At 43.2% G+C, this 17,563-nt stretch overlaps 1 protein-coding gene across 1 annotated transcript in view; it reads right to left on the bottom strand.

Moving 5' to 3' along the window:
- The window catches only part of LOC306788906 (catenin delta-2-like), a 152,236-nt gene that overhangs the window by 102,907 nt on the left and 31,766 nt on the right, over positions 1 to 17,563 (bottom strand). Inside the window, exon 2 of the mRNA XM_079284613.1 lies at positions 13,220 to 13,356. Within this exon, the coding sequence (XP_079140739.1) occupies positions 13,220 to 13,351 (132 nt within the window). The 5' untranslated portion in view covers positions 13,352 to 13,356. The remainder of the gene's footprint in view (positions 1 to 13,219; positions 13,357 to 17,563) is intronic.

The following is a 17,563-nucleotide window of genomic DNA, read 5'->3' as shown; positions in this document are numbered from 1 at the left end:
CCATGGCAACGGAGCATTCAGAAGCCCCGTGGCATTATTTATGCAACGTTGCATCACAATGGGCCCTCCCACCGTCCGACCCTGCCGAAAAAGCCCGCCAGTCGCTCTCTGCCTCACTCTCTCTACCTCTCTGTCTCTCTCTCTCTTTCTCTCTGACCAGACCATCTGCTTTGCATGTCTCCCTCTCCTCCCGCCTCCCCCCCGCCCAAGCCACCACCACTGAAAAGCAAGCGAGGAGTTGTATTAGGAGAAGGTGGGAGGCGGCGGGAGAGACAGAAGATGTAAGGGAGGCGAGATGGAGGGAGGCGCACACATCTCAAAACAGTACACTCATGCCTGCACACAAACACACACATGCCTTCACACACTTGCATACCTTATCCACAAGCCTACACACACACAAACACACTGTACAGATAAGTCCAAACATACACACCTAATCTGCACTCAGCCGTGGCCTGGCAATGCTTTTTTTCTCTGCACTGTTGGCTGCTATTATTTGCACTGACTGAGAATGTGAAAGTGGAATCATGTACATGTACACGTTGTACACGACAACATGTACACGTTGTTCATCAAGTTTATCTTCACAAATGACAGCACTTTTGTGATTTTTGAGATGTGAACGCCATCGGCGGAGGAACAAAGAGCTAACGCTATAAATGAACTACACCACGAAGCTAAATGAAGACGAGTGTTTTCGGCCGCAGACGGCAACCCCCGGTCCTGAAGAGTGAAGCCGATGCGGAAGTGTCATGAACTTGCATTCTCTCTACTGGTTATCGGGGGGTGACTTCTCTGGTTGCAAATAAATAAATGACCATTCTTCCCAATTGATTTATTACCTCAATAAACATTGTAAACATGAGTTCATGGTCTCAATCGCTTGTTTCAAGTCTTCTTCAATACAGCATGATGTTCATTGAGTAAATTATGGTCCCATGTACAGACCATAAAGACCAACAAATGCTTTAACGTGAGCTTACTGTGATTGACAGGTCAAATATGGTAACTTCCGTTCACTGGTTGCAAAAAGCCAAGATGGCGACGGCCATGATCCAAGACTCCGACGGCCAAATTTGCCGAACTTGAGGCTTTAAAACAGCGTTCCACAAACCAATAAGTGACAATGACTACGTCTACTTCTTATAGACTGTCTATGGTTTGACGTGATGATGTTTTGTAGCGTCTTTGTGCCACTTGGTAGCAACCGCCTTTTTAAAGAAACATTATAAAGCTTCAAAAGTCACTTTATATCAGAGAACAAAACGTAAATATCGCTTCGGAAAATGCTGACTCATTTCCAGGTTTTAGGACTCTTCCTGCAGCACTCCATGGTGAGCCAGAGAGCCAAAAAGAGTCAAAACCACCATATTAGCTTTTTGTTTTGCACCATCCACTTTTATATTTGTCAAGTCAAATGAAGGAAAAATCTCAGAGTTGCAAACTGTCACTTATCAAGCCAGCTAGCTTAACATGCTGGCTATCTAGTGCTAGCATGTCCCTGGCTAGCTAGCATGTTACCAGTTAGCTCTCCAGCTACAGTGGTTCACCAACTAGCCACTAAGAACTATGCTTGACTGTTGACTTGACTGTTTAATTTCCAGATTAAAATATGTACGGAATCATCAAACAAGCAGACATCAGAGAAGATTCCCACATAAAAACAACAACTATCTCTTACCCAGATGCAATCTGACTCCCAATGTGACCCCATGGCTTCCCAACAGGTGCCACAGTCGCTTCCTAAAGCACCAAGAAGCCCAGTGAAAGATGTCCCCAGCCCCTGTCTAAAATGTCATCTGTGTTCCCTCTCCCTGGAAGACACAGTCTAACTAAACCAATCACGGCATCCCAGCAAATACATGATGCACATGCAAAGAGCCTCCAGTCATTTCTTTATTCAAATTCGGTTTGGCTGTTTGGCTGCAGACTGAACGCAGGTTTGATCACACAGATAAATGGGACATCAACTGACAGATCGGCGTGATCAGCTGAACGTTTTCAGTCTGCAACTCTGAGCTTAAAATCACAGGATGCAAATACACAGCAATTCTGAGCATGCATGTGTATGAAGTATGCTGGGGTAAGATTAAAGGAGCACTCAACAGATATTACAAACAAAGGTTTACTCTGTTTACTTTTAATGAGGTGTACTACTCAGCGGTTGTAAAATGTCTTTTGTGGCTCTAATGAGGCTTCGTCGAGTCCGAGAGAAAAACCCTTCATCATCATCTCAGACTTGAGATCCACAAAGTTGTATAACTGTGTTATAAACTGACAGCATGGAGTTTGAAAATGTGGGCGTGTAGCAATCAGGAATGGTGAGACTAAATGGGTAATGTAGGATCCTGTAATTAAAGAATTAGACCCATAACAGACATAATAATCTGGATACATCATGAAATAATAGAAACAAGCTGTTTCATTGTATTCCTTTAGGGAAGTAGAGTCTGAACTCCGAAAACGTAGTTTAAATGCAGAATAATGACGAATTAAGGTTAAAGGGCCATTACAAAGTATTTCACAATTTTACGCACTATTTGCAAATGCATGCTATTAAATTATATTATACAAGTAAGGCATTACAATCAGTGACCAGACTTTTGATGACGAAGCATCCCGTCATCGCGGGGTTATTTCAGACATTTGATTCTCTGTTTGAATCAGTAGGGAACAGCTAACTGCTGCTGTTTCCCCGCTAAGCTAGTTTAGCTTAGCCTCCCTGAACACACGGGGGCCTCAGCTGTTTTTTGTTGTTGTTCCGGATTCAAAAGGTCACACAGCCCGTTGTTTGTTACGTGAGCTTAGTCCACCGAAAACATTATATTTCCCACAATTTAAGCTTCTGCATTTTCCAAATGCACTGGTATTATTCAAAGGTATTGTTCGGTTCGTAAGCCTCGGACAGAACGGTCTAATACGAATACGTGCATTGTTACACCCCTAGCAACAAATAACCGTAGCTCAGTAGGACAGCACAGAAGGCCCAGGTATAAAATGCACGGCCCGCCACTGATAGATATAGAATGAGTATTGAATGAACGTTGAGCTGTTTGCCGTGGTCAATTGACTGGTTTCAAAAGAAAATGCTGATTGTTGTCAGCTGTTATGGTGACCAAACACAGTGGGGCCGTAAAGTGTGTCACACCCCGCCGCTAAGTCACAGTAGTCACAGAGCTCAATCGACTTCATTTAAGGACAATTCATACTTTTCTTACATGAGTGAGTCCGCGACTTACCACGAGTTGGTTAATACGGAAGTAAGACCGCTTGCAATGACAACGATACACATGAAAATGTCCGCCGCGCTGGCCATCCTGCTATGTTCATTTAAATAGAGATGTCCGTTCTACTCTCATTCTATTTCTCTGGGGATACAGTAGCTGCAAAGCCTCTCAGGTCTTACAATAGTAACGAGTACCGCTCAAAAACAACATCATCGAGTCCGTCATGCTGGTGGAAGAGAAACACTCAATGCTTCGCAGATTGGCGTGATTGCACGTGTGTGTGAGTAATCGTAACTTGATGAGCAGTTCACTGAAAAAGGACAACAATTAACTGTCTTAATGAGCAGGTTCTACAATCAAGTGCCTGTCAACTGATTGCCTTGCTGAAGATTGGGCTCACTGAGCGTGTTAATGGAGACAGAGCGGAGACAGATAGAGAGCCACCAGCTTACAGGAGCAGGCTGGCCCCTGAAAACCCCATTAAAGCAATTAGTGAAGTAAAATAAATGTCTGGAGGACAGTGGTGGGCTGCATAGTTCCAGCGTGTGTGTGTGTGTGTGTTCTAGCTGTAGCTGTCTCCCCCTCTATCTCCACTGTAAAGCGGTCTAATTGTGCCCCGTGGTGTCCGCCTGGCATTTAGTTGTTTCAGAAGGGGCCCTGTTCAATGACAAAATGTCACGGTGGCTGTATAGCTAAGACCACTGCTGTCTGGAGCCATTGTTTTTTGGCCGGAAAAATTGCTAGGTACATCCAGTTGGTAAGAAAGGAGTCCCAGAGGCAGAGGGAAACAAGCCAACACGAGAAGGTGGGGAGTGATGAAAAGATAAGAGACCAAGGGAGCAAGTGAAATGAGATTAAAAAAAACAGCGCGGCGGAAGACAGATTCAAGGAGATTTAGCTCTCTCCGGATACCAAAACTACTTAAATGTTCATCCCAAACCAGACAGATTTGTCTTGTTTCCCCAATAACTGCGGCTGTAGATCCGGGGTTTAAATCCTCTCCTCACAAGATACTGTGTCTCCACCCCATCCCGTGCAGCAGCACCGATGCTGCTTTTAGGCACACGGTAAGAGGCGTGAATTGTCTTCGTTGAGCTCAGTGTACGCGCAAAATGAAGGGAAACAGCATCAAGGTAAAATAGTTTATTCAAACTGCGGGGCGAATGAAAACCTCGAAGGCGTTAAAAGGCCCAGGGCCATGACTCATGAGGTAAACACCTAATGGGGAAGAGTTATCCAGAGTTTTCTCGGCACTGTTGCTTTAATCACGTTGAAGCACCTTGTGGCCTTGTTATTTTTGTCTCAGTTTATTGCTTGTTGCTGGGAGGATTGCCGATTGACATTTCACTCACACAAAAAACACATTATATCTGCAAGTGCTGTTTGGAAAAGAGCAGCTCTGCCCAAAAAGAAGCGTATACTTCCACTGAATGGACTCAAGAACAAATGTAGGTACAAAATTGAAGACTTTGACAGGATCCTAACTAGCGTGTAGCATACTGTACCTGTGTTCTTATGGACCTGTGAAAATCAATTAATACCTATATTGACCTGTACATGGCATCCATTGAGTTTTACAGCTACCTGAGAACATTTCAAATGGCACAGATGGTCCCTAGATGTACCCAAATGGCCAATTTGAAGATTCTGCCTTAACATGCCGCTACTAAAACCGCTGCAACTTTGATCTGCTTCACTTTAGCACCAGTCTGTGCACAGTGTTTTTTTTTTTTTATGACAGCAAAGGCAATACTATGAATTGATCAATAATTGGTGTGACTACTGTGGTCTTCACGAGGGCCATGGGCAAATATCGTAGGTAATTTGAATTAATAGAAATATACTGTAAAGAAATCATACAGTGAGTAAGGAAATGGAAGCTGCATAGATTGGAAAGGTCCAATAATTCACTGCAATGTGCCAGCTTGCCAGGTCCAGTCATACAAGAAAAGGTCCAGGGTGCAAAGTTCAAACGTTTTTAAATGATTTGAAAAAACAAAACAAAAACTATTTTTCATAAACTACTGTTGGTGTGAAAGTATTGAATATTTTGTGTTGCAGTTGAGGAGTCATCTTGAGACCTTGTTATCAGAAAAGAAAAATAGTGTTGAGAAAGACATCTGACAAATCTCTGAGAGTATTGGTTTAATGATACAACCTTTGCATTTGAATGTTCTGTATCTGTGGATGAGGGGGGTTGAAAAAGAAAAGGGAAAAACTAAAATTGGGTGGAAAAACAGAACTGCTAGACAGATATCCTCAGAGCTCGCTCATGCGTGAGCTGAAATCCTGGTTGCAGCATCTGTCTCTCTCTTTGTTTGCCGGCAATAAAATAATCAACATCTACCGCTGGACTTATTCTCATCAAATATAAAGTATGGTATCTTCTCCTTCGCAGTGCATAATGTAACTTGCAGGGCTGAACTCAAAGTCAAGCACTGGAATCAACTCTGAAACCCGACAGAGCACACACACACACACACACACACACACACACACACACAATCCCTTGTCAACCGTTCTTTTCCCAAGGCAGGTAGCAGAGAGAGACGAGAGACGAGAGAGAGAGAGAGCGAGACGAGAGAAAGAGAGAGAGCGAGAGAGAGAGAGAGAGAGAGAGAGAGCGAGACGAGAGAAAGAAAGAGAGAGAGAGAGAGAGAGAGAGAGAGAGAGAGAGAGAGAGAGAGTGGGACTGAGCTGCCAAATACAGGAAAACATTGGCCCTTTCCGAGCCCTACCACAATGCACTGCTTCTCCTTCCCTGTCACACCGCTTTCCGGTTTCGAGCGACAGACATCTAACAGCAATAAAAATGACACTGAAAACTGGCAGAAAACACACATGAATGCAAATATGCATGAAAAATCAAAATTGATGGTTCCTCCTCCGAACAGGCACTGTCCAATCATAGCTTAGCAACCGTAACTAGGCACAGCAGGTTTTTGGATTTCTCTACATGTTGAAGTAGCACATGCATATTGGGTTGAGGTAAGAGCGATAATCTGTATTTAAAGGGTGTTTCTCTTTTTTAAGCCATTTCAAAACCTAAAACACATCTGCGGCTCTGTTACTCCAGATAGCGCAGCCTTCAGCCTGTTGTTTTTTGTGCCTCCTCGTCTCCTCTCTTCTCCGACTTGAGACCTGGAAATTGATCTCTGCACTTTCATCGTAAAGGACGTTGCAAATCCTAATATGCATCTCGAGGAGCGCTGATGAGGCTTGCCGGCGCAAGTCTTTTCGGCAACTGTGACAAATAAAAGAAGCGTGACACACGGCTTCAATGATCTCAAACCATGACGGGACGCTACAAAAGTAACTGCTCCTGTTGTATTTATATATGATCAAACGTTCTGCTCTTGGGATATTCAGTCAAAATTCAGCGAGGTCCAATTTGAGAGAATTTCCAAAGGTCCTGAACATCACAACAATGTCTAATATATAAGTCCCATATATATTGAAGTAGCCTAGCATTTTTATCAACCTATGTCAATACCTGACTGTCACATCAAATAAAGAAAGTTGAATTGAATAATATCTCAACAATATTCATTGTCAGATTTCAAATTAGTTAAATTGAATGTTAAAATAGATGCGCTCGGTCAAAACCTTCCGGATTTTCTCATAGACATCTACACAACCAGACTTCTTTTTACAACCAGAGGAGAAAGAATGCAGGTTTAAGACACTTGGCGCATTGGCTTCACTTTTCAGAAGCAGAGGTTGCCGCCTGAATACAAATAAAAACAGAAAAACATATTCAGGTACAGCAGCATTGCATAGGTGAAATAATACATATTGTCCTATTTCTGCTATGGTGCTCTGGCCTGGAGTCTTCCTTCAGATGGAAATAACAAACAAGAAAAAGCCTTTCTCAAATGCCAGAGAGAACAAGAGAGAGAGGGGGAGCGAAGGGAGAGACAAAGCGTGAGCATACACAATTCCTCCCGAATCTCCCTCCCTCCTCATCCCTTACATATTCTACTTTTTATTTATGTTGCATATGAAGTAAAACAAAATAAACATTTGATCCACTTTGAAACCACTTCTTATGAATATCCAACTCCGTTGTGAACTTTGAAGATAACTATATTTTGCAATTTAATGAGGTAGCCGATGCTAAACAAATCTTAATTAATCCTTAATTAAACAAATGAAGGGAGTAGCGGCGAGTGGGGGAGGAAAGGCTTGTAGCACCCATCATTATCGCTAGGCCGCTGTAAGGAAACACAAATAAAAGAACCTGTAAAAAACTGAATGAATGAAACAGGAAACAGTTTGCTATTATTTATATAATGATGCGTTAGTAGGTGAAGAAAGGAGCTGAGCCGAGTTTAATTAGGTGTACAGGGAAAATAAAGGCATCATTTCAGATTCCCTCCGTATGAACGGCTTTCAGTTTGGATTCAGACCAGTTGTAGGTCAGGCTTGAGAGAAGTCTTTTACCTGCTGCACTGCCAATTCGAGTGAACAGTTCCATGGAGCACCATGATTCACATTCATTTGTGGGGAAACACAAAAAAAAATCAGATTTGATAACCGTTCGAAAGCCTCTGTGGTAGATTTTCTTCTCCGTGTTTTCCCCCCGTTGGTTTTTCTTTGTCTTATGTTCACCAACTGTTTATCTTTTCATGTTTTCTTCTCTGATGACCCGACAAATGCAACTACATTTCTTTTTCGATCTGACGTCTGACATATGTTGGTGGAAACGAAGGTCGTGGCAGTAATGCAATGTGGAATAAACAGAACAAGAAGTCATGGTTGCTCCCTCGAATGAGAACCACGAAGACGCCTTATCTCCAGTGTGTGTTTATCCTTGCAAAATGTAATTGCATGTCAGGTTTGGTTGACTGCAGTGTTGTAGTTGTCAAGTAAAATGATCGAACTGGTAATGAAAATCACAGAGGGGGATATTCACCAAGCCTACTGCAAATTAGTGCTGCACACATTTTTTTATTGCCCAATTTCTCAATTTAGCTGGTTATTTACTGAGACTGCATATGTTAATGAGCCGAGCTGGTTTGCACGAGACAATATCGGTTTTTAAAAACTGGGTTATTGATTAGATATTGATAAGAATTGCTAAAAAAAGATATCATTCCTAAGAATTTGATTGACTATACTTTAACCAAAAGTAGTGTCTTGCTATTTTGTGTCAGAAATGTTGACACTGAGGTCTGTAACTCTGTAACTGGCACTCTGCATGAGCCATTTTAAGGTCAGAAGAAATAGTTATTGCAGCAGAAGGCCAATAAGGGAAACAGAAATGGTAACAATAGTGTTTGAAGAATACAGGCTCCTGCATTGCTGGTCTGTTGTCTTGTGTATTTTGTGGTGCTGAAAAGAAAGCTGCTGGAGAATATTTAGAGTACATTCAAAAGGGTAAGTTTGGAGTTCATATATTTTTTATTAACATAAAATCCCATAAAGAGAATGTGTTTGTCCGTCTCTGAATAGCATGGATGGATAAATACTTTGAAATGTGCTACGAATGTAGAGCTAACAGTCTACAACTGTGAGGTCTGAGAGGCTGTTCTTAGAAACAGTTGAGCTAAATGCTGACGTCAGCGTGCTAACATACTGATGGTAAGCAGGTGTAATGTTTACCAAGTGCTGCAGATTAATACTCATGTGTGCGCTGGTGAGTGTTTACAACTTCGGGTCATAAAAAGTTACAGGTGTGCACTTGAGATCAAAATCAAGGCCGAGTTGTTCGATGGGTGTGGTCTGAGTAGAGGTGCCACAGATAAGGGGGGTAGGAGACCTCAAAGCACCAGAATTATTATTTTTTGCTGAAAAATGACTCCAACACGGAAGTGCCAAAAGCTGCAGTTCATAATTGACCACTTCTGTGTGACATCACAGAGACTACGTCCATGTTTTATGCAGTTCGAAACAAACATTCAACATCTTGATATTTCAGGGAAGACTGGCTCGTCAAATGTTACCAGGAACAGACAACTAATCAATACCGTGTGCCACTTTCACTTTATCCGTCATTCAACGACACAATGTGTCAGATTTTTTTAAATGGGGGCATCTGGTGTCGGATTGGAACTCTTTCAGAGCTAGAACTTCACACTGCGCTCCCCCCGGCGGCACATGTGTTGACGGCAGAGATGATGAACGATGCGAGGACAAAAGCTGACAGATGTGATAAATACGACGTCGAATGGCTAATCAATCTCATGTGGGTCGAAGGAAGCGGAGGGGAAAACAGCAGCAGGGATATCCTGTAAGTCGGCAGAGGCAAAAGAATCTGATTGGCAGCGTGTACACGGTGGTGTGTGTGTGTGTGTGTGTGTGTGTGTGTGTGTGTGCATTGCCTGAAAATCTCGAGAAAAACACACCCTCGCTTCCTGGTTACAAACACCGGCACAAGGCCCAAAACATATTGAAAAATGAAACGCTGCAAAAACAAGTACTGAAGGAAGTGACAAATGAGTGGCTTGAGAAATAACAATAACTCCACCGTGGGGCAGGGTGAAACATAGCGACTCCAAGAAGAAGGGAGGTGGAAGAGAGAGAGAGAGCGAGCAACTATCCGTTCGTCTTCACTTCTTTCAAACAGCTGACACTCCTTCCATTCCTGTCCTCTCCTCTCCGGCTTTTCTTTCTGTGTGTGTGGGTGTGTGCACATGACCTGTGTGTGTGTGTGTGTGTGTGTGTGTGTGTGTGTGTGTCCTAGTCCACATGACCTACTTAGACTAGGAATGGACCTCGAGAAAAAATTGAAGTATCTCACAGTGAGGTTGCAGTCTAAAACATGCAGAACCTATCGTTTTTCACTCTCAGCATTTTCACCGGCTATCTTTAGCACCTGCTGTCCAGAGTACATCATATAGTACTCAAGGACGCACAGTGTCCACAGTATCAAGTATCTGCTCGCACTGTGCACCTAGACACACACACACACACACACACACACTGCGTGCAAAAATACACACCGCCACATGCACATCTTCTCCGACCAGACAGAGCCAGCATCCATGGCACTGCTATCTAGTGTTCCATCGATTTAGCATGGCACTCTTTTAACAGTCAGACTCACGAGGGACAGTTACAAAAAAAAAAAAAGGATCAAAGTTGGTTTTGAGGCAAAGATATCATCTTTTTTATTCCACACATTTCCCTTACTTGTCAAACGCTGCCGCCTACATTACCCACAATACAACTCAACGGTCTGCGATTCGGCTGCTAATGTAGCCTCGAGCTGCTAGCCTCAAAGCAGAGATGAGGAGCGGTTTAAAGGTCTGCTCAACACACAACCAATCAAGTGAGGCAATTCATCAGACTCCATGGAGCTCCCTTTAGAGCGACAAAAGGCTTTCTTCAAGTTGTTTCACACATGTAACGATAGTCCTACTAGTCCGACTATCGACGACTATCGCTGTTAGCGATAGTCGTCTTTTTCCTGCTCCAGACTATCGTCAATATATCAGCCTTTAAAAAAAATCGGTCGACCTCTAAAACATACTTTGATGTGTAAAATCAGTGGAGTTCCCCTTTAAGTTTAAATACATAATAACATCTCACAGCAACATCACATGTAATCCATTCTCTGTTTGCTTTATGTCGAGTGGTACTGATCCGATGGGAGAGTAAGCTGATTGAAAGTAGTTTTGAAGTAGAGCGGTGGTGTGGCTCTGGGGGTGCATGGCGATTGGGGTCCGACAGCCAATCTGTTCAGCGTTATGGTCCAGATTAAAATATCTGGACAACTTCTGGACGGATTTACATTAAATTTGGCAGAGACATAAAACGATCCTCAGAGGATAAACCCCGATGACCTCGGTGATCCCCTTACTTTTCTATTTCGCACCACCAGTAGCCGGTCAAAATGTCCACTCAGTAATGATTCAATTCTCAGCTTCTCTGACAGAAAGTCGCCTCTCCAATTTTTGATTTAATCTCACAATTTGTTTATCCGATGAGCCAAAAGAGGCTGTTGGCGTTGCTTTAGACTGATTTATCTTGTTAAATCTTGGATTGTGTGTACAACATTTAATCATCTGCAAAAGTGAGTCCAACATAAAAATAATGCAGCAGGACTATTTGTGAAATGTAAGCTTACAAAAAGTTGGGTCAACAATCTGTCCCCCCCCCCCCCCCCCCCCCTTCAATGTCGCAACTAGAGGAAAGTGTCATGTAATACAAATGTCATATCTTATATGCCAAAACATGTAGTGGACAGCAAACCGTACACACACTCGCAGGGAAGGGTAAGTCTAAACAATGATATAATGAAAGGCATGTAGCAGATGGACACATCAAGGCACATTCTGGCAGAGTCATGAATATTCTAACCTTCATAAATGCGTAATAAGCACGAAACCCAAAGTCTACCTCTTCAGCTTCATTTTAGCTTTGCTGAAGAAAATCAGTCACCCCCAACGAAGCCGCTCAGACTTTGATAAAAAAAAGTAGCGAAATGATGCACCTCACCACATTAGAGCAGCTGGAAAATCACAACAGAGCGAGCTGCGGCCCGAGGCTTTCTGCTCACAGATCAAAATGTGGAGGCATATTTGTGACACATTAGCTCAGATGGGCATTCCATCATCCGTATTTACTGTTTACTGTCGGGCCTGCCTCACCCTGAAAGCGCTGGAGGAATTATCCACGCTACTTTTAGAAAGACTAAAAATTTGGGTGGGACTCTCTGGCACAGCACTTAACTGGTTTGAATCCTACCTGAAGGGCCGAGAATACTTTGTGTCTGTAGCTGATTACACATCAGAGCTGACTAAAATGACATGTGGTGTTCCCCAAGGTTCAATACTGGGGCCTCTTCTGTTCAACATCTACATGCTTCCACTAGCTCAGGTTATGGAAAACAACAAAGTGTGTTATCATAATTATGCAGACGACACACAAATCTACATAACTATGTCACCAGGGGACTATAATCCCATACAAGGGCTGGGTAACTGCATTGAACAAATCAACAACTGGATGTGCCAGAATTTTCTTCAATTAAACAAAGATAAAACAGAAGTAATTGTTTTTGGTACCAAGGACGAACAATTGAAAATCACCGCTCAGCTTCAGTCACTGATGTTAAAACCCACAAACCAAGCCAGAAATCTAGGTGTAGTTATGGATTCAGACCTCAACCTGAACAGCCATATCAAGACAATTACAAAATCAGCCTCCTATCACCTGAAGAATATATCAAGGATTAGAGGATTTATGTCTCAACAGGATTTGGAAAAACTTGTCCACGGATTTATCTTCAGCAGACTGGACTACTGTAACGGTGTGTTTACAGGTCTCTGTAAAAAGACCGTCAGAAAGCTGCAGCTGATTCAGAACGCTGCAGCTCGAGTCCTCACTAAGACCAGGAGGGTGGATCACATCACTCCAGTTCTGAGGTCTTTGCACTGGCTTCCTGTCCAACAAAGAATTGACTTTAAAATCCTGCTGTTGGTTTACAAAGCACTGAATGGTTTCGGGTCAAAATACATCTCCGATCTGCTGCTACCTTATGAACCATCCCGACCCCTCAGCTCGTCTGGGACCGGTCTACTTTCTGTTCCCAGAGTCAGAACTAAACATGGAGAAGCAGCGTTCAGTTTTTCTGCTCCACATATCTGGAACAAAGTCCCAGAAAGCTGCAGGTCTGCTGAGACCCTCAGCTCATTTAAATCAAGATTGAAGACTTTTCTGTTTGCTGCTGCCTTTAATTGAATCACATTCAATTCATATATTAATCAATTTCCTGCATTTCTGCATTTTACTACTGCATTTTATTTCTTGCACTGTTTTTTAATGTTTTAATGAATGTTCTTAATTGTTTTTAAATCTACTTTTCTTTTGCCTTATGTTTTGATGCTTTTAATGGTTTTATGTGAAGCACTTTGAATTACCTTGTTGTTGAAATGTGCTGTACAAATAAACTTGCCTTGCCTTACTTTCTGGCATTCATAGCTCATTAATGGTGACAAGCCTCCCATACCCCCCCAACACACACACACACACGCGGTTCTAACCTGTTCCTTGACGGAGGCGAGGATGGCGGAGGTGGTTTCAGACTCGGATCCGTCTCCGTTGGAGGCGTTGAGGACGGGGCTCAACATGGCGGCAGCTCTGGCAGTGTCAGTCGCCACCTCGGGCACTGGCATACCTCCTGGAAAACAAGGGAACATGCAACTCTTTTACTATTATTAAAGAGCCTGTGGCCATGCCAGCGTTTAGTTCTGAGTGGCTGTCACACCTACACCTCCTTCCTACGCTCTTGTACTCGGGGACAACCATTTACACAGTTTTGGACGTCAGGCAGAGGTGAAGAGAGACACATTTCCACACACAGTTTACATAGAAAACTGATAAACTAGCCAACTATTAGACTTCTGTTACAATCTGGATGCCAGTCAGTGTTGTCCATGTGCAATGCATGATAATGACCGTGAGGCATTTTCATTACATTTTGACCAGAAAGAAATTCTTCATCTTTTTATTTTTTACATTCTCTCTCATGTTCAGGGTCACGTGGAGCTGGACCTTCTCCCGGACTGCATTTGGTAAAGTACAGAGACGGATCCTGGACAGGTGCACTGGTACATCTGCACAGCATGGACTGTAACCATGAACGGTGCATGCGACTGTGTACATGAGGGCCGAGCTCTTTGCGCTCTCTGCTTGGAGTGATGAGACATTTTGGGGACTGGGTGTTTCTCTCACATGCTGCTGTGCTGCGTCGTCTGTTCTGACGGTCGCTGGAGGGTGACTTGGCAGATGTTTGTCTCTCTTGTTTTATGTTCATGTTTTTATGTTATTCTGTTGACTGTGATGCAAGACAACATTTTGTGGCAACGGACAATAAAGCTTTATCTTATCTTATTTTTGGAAAACAGGAAATCTAGGCCAATGAGAAGGAAGTGTACAGACTCCACCGCCCAACCCTTTCTCACCTAACTTTGCTGGATTCTCACGGTGTGACGAGATCATGCGAGAGTCCATCTTGTGAGGCTTAAAGTCCTGTATTTGTGTCCGGCAAGCCAGTGCACGGACCAATCAGGGTCCTGTGATGACCCGCTGTCAGCCACAGGCGTGGCTCAGGCGTGTAGGACGCTACAAAGAGGTGAGTGCTTGTCCTAAACAACAATGGCGGCTCCTAAAAAGGTTAGGGCAGTTGCTGCAATAGCATCAGTTTTTCTTAATTTAAAGAAGAGCAAAGAACGGGACTGAAGGCTTTTCGAGATGGAAAAGACGTTTTTAAAAAACTGATGCTGCCTAAAGTTTGATGCCGAGGGGCGCTGACTAAGTGTCATCATTTGACGAGTTGGGAGTGAGAATGTGTTGAAACGGCAAAGGTCTTATGGTAGTGGGCAATTCCAGAGATAGCTGTAGTAGAGCCGCCGGAGATTATAGGAGTAGGAACAGGAAACTATCAATAGCGGTCGGATTTGTAGGTGTACAAATCCAATTATACATTTGTTTGGCAGGCAACCTGAAATCAAAAGGATAAGACTGGAAATATTCTATGATTTTGTTGCTGTCAACAATTTTAATGAAAAGACGGAGAAGGAGTAAATAGAAGGAGTAAATAGTGCATTTATTAGGAACTATTTTCATGCGGATGAATCCACATTTGGTGCATTAGTGAGTATTGCAGCCACAGAGCGGCGTATGTGGGATCTACTCAAAATATAAAGCATAGTGTGTGAATGTCACAACAACTATAGACAACAATGGAGCTCGATGGCACAGAGGAAGATGGTGCAACACAATATAGCAGGATACATTCATTCTTGCTTTTGGTCTTTTCATGAGATTGTTTTATAAAAAAAGGAAAATGTGACTGTGGCTCCACACACACACACACAGCTCCATTGCCACATGCAGATTGATTGATTGATGGATGGATGGATGGATGGATGTCGTGATATTATTGGTTGAAAGTGGTCGGTTCTAGCTAATGTAAGCGCACGTCATATTTTGTTTTACAGGAGGAAAATATTAGATTTTGATATAAAAACACCATTAGGATGATTTATTTAAATTGTTAAACAGATGCACAACATGAACAAAGGATTCGATCTGAAAGGTCGGTTGTAAAAAAGCATTTTTTCATTTCAACTCGAAATTTAAATGAAGACAATAATCTTTGTGTTCAATTAAGACTTACATATTTTGTTCAACTGTATAACCTCAACAAACATAAATAAATATAACATAGACAGTTAAACATGTGGGAACCACAGAGAATCAGATTGTATGCTTGAATGGAAATCAGGCTTAAATACTGACTAGATGTGGTGCTAGTATAGTCAAGTCAAAATAGCAGTAGTAGCAGTATTAGCAGTAGTAATAGAAAAGGCAGTCTCCATACTTATTTTATGGCGTTAAATAATGCAACCTATCAGCACAACAGCATAAAATGTGTGCTATGAAAAACGTAATTCTCCCAAAAAGCCAAAAGCCTCGAAACCAAGTATCAGAGTCCTAGCATCAGAAGGACTACACGCACACACACACACACACACACACACACATACACACACACACGACCAAACACACTCGCATGCTTGATGCCATGTGTCATCCTGCATTTGACCAGGCGTTGGAGGACACGGGCTTCACATGTGGCGTGTAATCCTGATGCAGCACAGAGCTGGTGTAACAGCTGCATCAGCCAGCTTTACACACTGATGAAAGGCTTGTCATGAGGAATCTGACACACACACACACGCACACACACACACACACACACGTAAAAGGCTGGCTGTCGGCATGAGGCAGCATCGGCCTTGTACTTGATGTAAAAAAGGAAAGAAAGTGGAGTCTGTGAGCAGAGTGGAGGGAATAGGTGCGAATGAAAAAGGGAGATGGAAAAGTGAAAGGAACGGAAAAGTGGAAAGAGAGTGAGAGAGGAGAGAGAGATACAAGAGGAGTAGGAGGGTGAGCAGAAGAGAGAGAGAGAGAAAAACTGGTCTTGCATGCTGCTAGGCAACAATCTCTGGTCACTGAAGGCTGCTAATATGGCTGACCTGGCTTTACGTGTCTTCCATTTTGGATTGTGTGCCTCTTCCTTTCTATCCGTCCCTCAATCGCTGTTTCTTAACTTCAATTTTTCATCACCACTCAGATTTCTACTTACCATACATCCATTTCCTCCTCATGCCTCTCCCCATCACATCGTCCCCTTCCTTGTTACCTGTATGCCTCTAAATCCCCCCCCCCTCACTCCTTTCCTCTCTCCCTGCCCACTTCTCTTCACTTGACCTATTTCGGTGTCTCCTCATATTGTCAGCCCATTCCTGAGTCGTTAGGCAGCACGCAGCGGAGGGTGACGGGAGGAGGAGGAGGACGCCGCAGTGCACCTGAGCCCTCTTTCACTGTGGCCGTGTAAACACGGCTGCTTATTTGGCCTCGTGACACCGCTACATGCTTCGCTGTCTTCATGCCGGACACTTTTCTTTTCTTTCCTTCGCTCTCTCTTTCCAAGATGTTTTGACTCTCCGGCTGTGTGGTGCCGGAGAGTCTCCCATCCTCATCCCAGTCTCATCCCAGTCTCCCATCCTCCTTCTACACTTTCCTCCCTGCCGGCATACCTCCTTCCCCCTTCCCCCTTCCCCTTTGCTCTTTGTGTAGTCAAATCATAGACACAATGTCATCACGTCATTATCACCTCTACTAGAGAATCGTCCTGAATCCCTCTCTCAGGGCGTTTGTTTGCGTCGTTTCGATTCAGGGACTTATTGGATGCAATTGCTGCATTCGCCCTTCGGTTCGTTTGGAGTTCGCTCTGCGACATTCAAGAGCGGTCCGAGAGTTGTAAACAACTCCAGGTTTTGAAACAACTGGTCCAATCCCAGCTGTGAATACACCCGTAGACTCTTTTTTAACTTGGAGAGCTGGTGTTACTCACTTTCGTTAGCTTGTTCCTGGCTAGCCATAATATTAGCCATGAGTAACATCTACATTAACAAAGCATTTCTAAGAACTGACATTTTACACGTATTATTGGCACCTGCATGATATATAATATCATACAAAAAGTTATTTTGTTATTAGTTATCAACATTTAGCTCATGTACAGCCTCACATAGCTAGTAGCATAGCCGTAGACTGTCCGTTTTCCCTTCCCTCAGAATACATGACCATGTCGTAGATACATTGCTGCACCAAAATTATGAATTCCTCTACACCGAGGCTCTGATTCGTCACTGTATGAATTACTTTGTATTATTACCATCTGTGCCGTTTGAATGCGTTTACCGTGAATGTCAGCATAATGGTGCACGAACATGTGAGTGTCTGCTGAGTTGACCACGGAGATCTGAGTGTCTGCTGACTTTACCAGCGATGTCCAGTCGTCTCCAGGGAGAGCA

The sequence above is a fragment of the Melanostigma gelatinosum genome (assembly GCF_949748355.1).
Source record: "Melanostigma gelatinosum genome assembly, chromosome: 15".
Taxonomy (NCBI): Eukaryota; Metazoa; Chordata; class Actinopteri; order Perciformes; family Zoarcidae; genus Melanostigma; species Melanostigma gelatinosum.
Note: the sequence above shows the minus strand (reverse complement) of the source record. Positions and strands in the feature narration are given on the sequence as shown.